At 29.1% G+C, this 1,112-nt stretch overlaps 1 protein-coding gene across 1 annotated transcript in view; it reads right to left on the bottom strand.

Moving 5' to 3' along the window:
* Nucleotides 1-372: 372 nt before the first annotated feature.
* The window catches only part of LOC107460147 (GDSL esterase/lipase EXL3), a 3,400-nt gene continuing 2,660 nt past the window's right edge, over nt 373-1,112 (bottom strand). The window contains exons 4-5 of the mRNA XM_016078475.3: nt 781-1,036; nt 373-697 (exon numbers count right to left, since the gene is read on the bottom strand). Of these exons, the coding sequence (XP_015933961.1) occupies nt 507-697; nt 781-1,036 (447 nt within the window). The 3' untranslated portion in view covers nt 373-506. The remainder of the gene's footprint in view (nt 698-780; nt 1,037-1,112) is intronic.

The following is a 1,112-nucleotide window of genomic DNA, read 5'->3' as shown; positions in this document are numbered from 1 at the left end:
ATTTTTTTATTTGTAAAAATTTTATGAGGCTTGAATCTTGTTATAGATATAACTCGCTCGTATAATAAATTTCACTTTTAAAAATTATATATATTTATATTTAAGACAGTGACATATTTTTTTGTTTTAGTTTAATCTAAATATTTTTTATTGTTTTTGAAAAAAAATCTTATAAAAAATTTAATAATATACGACGAGAAATACTAAATTATATAAAAACTAATTAAAATATAACACAAAAATATTTTTAATAAAAAATGAAATAGACATTGTTTTTTAATCGTTTCCAATATTAATAGACAAAAAAAGACAAAAATTTATTTTATTATCAAACATCTTCGAATTTCATAATGAAATGGAAGGCAACAGTAGTAAATAAACTGTGGCGATGCAATTAAATTTATTATTCAACAAACATGGTTATATCAAATTGATATGCATGAAGTTACAAATTGGATTTAAATAGAGCAAACTAAAGTATATAAGCAAGTCACTCGGTCGTCATATTATATCAGTTGTTCGACGTATTTATCAAGAACTTGTCGTATTAGGAGTCTGTACACTGATTCAGTTGGATGATAACTATCCCAAAAAACATATTCTGAAGCATCTGGACAAGTGGCATCCAAAGGGTTGCACAACACTGCAACCTCTAGTTTCCCTGTTCCACAGCAACCTCTGTCCACAACTTTATAACCTACAAATTAAAGTTCAACCATAAATGCTCATGAATAATGAATGAGTTACCAAACTAACTACCCTATACTATGGTATACTTACCATAATTTTGGTAGTTGAGAATGATATCAAGAAGGGGGTTGTAAACATCAATGTAAACGATCCTACTATTGGGTGAGTTGCGATTAAGAGAATCCAATTCTTTTGACAGTTTAGAGTTAAATAATTTTGCCGCGTAATTGTAATCTTCAGCACACTCTCTTGCTAAGCCTCCAGCTAAAGTTCTCTGTGAAGGCACACACCCAATCGGTGGTGCACTCAGTACCCCAATTCTCCGCGCTCCAAGTGCATATATCTCCTAATTATAGGGGAATTAAACAAGTTAATTTGTTGCTTGAAAATAATTATTTAAAATAAAAAACCATGTTTATTAT

The sequence above is a fragment of the Arachis duranensis genome, chromosome 8 (assembly GCF_000817695.3).
Source record: "Arachis duranensis cultivar V14167 chromosome 8, aradu.V14167.gnm2.J7QH, whole genome shotgun sequence".
NCBI classification, from domain to species: domain Eukaryota; kingdom Viridiplantae; phylum Streptophyta; class Magnoliopsida; order Fabales; family Fabaceae; genus Arachis; species Arachis duranensis.
This window is presented reverse-complemented; position numbering and strand designations above follow the sequence as displayed.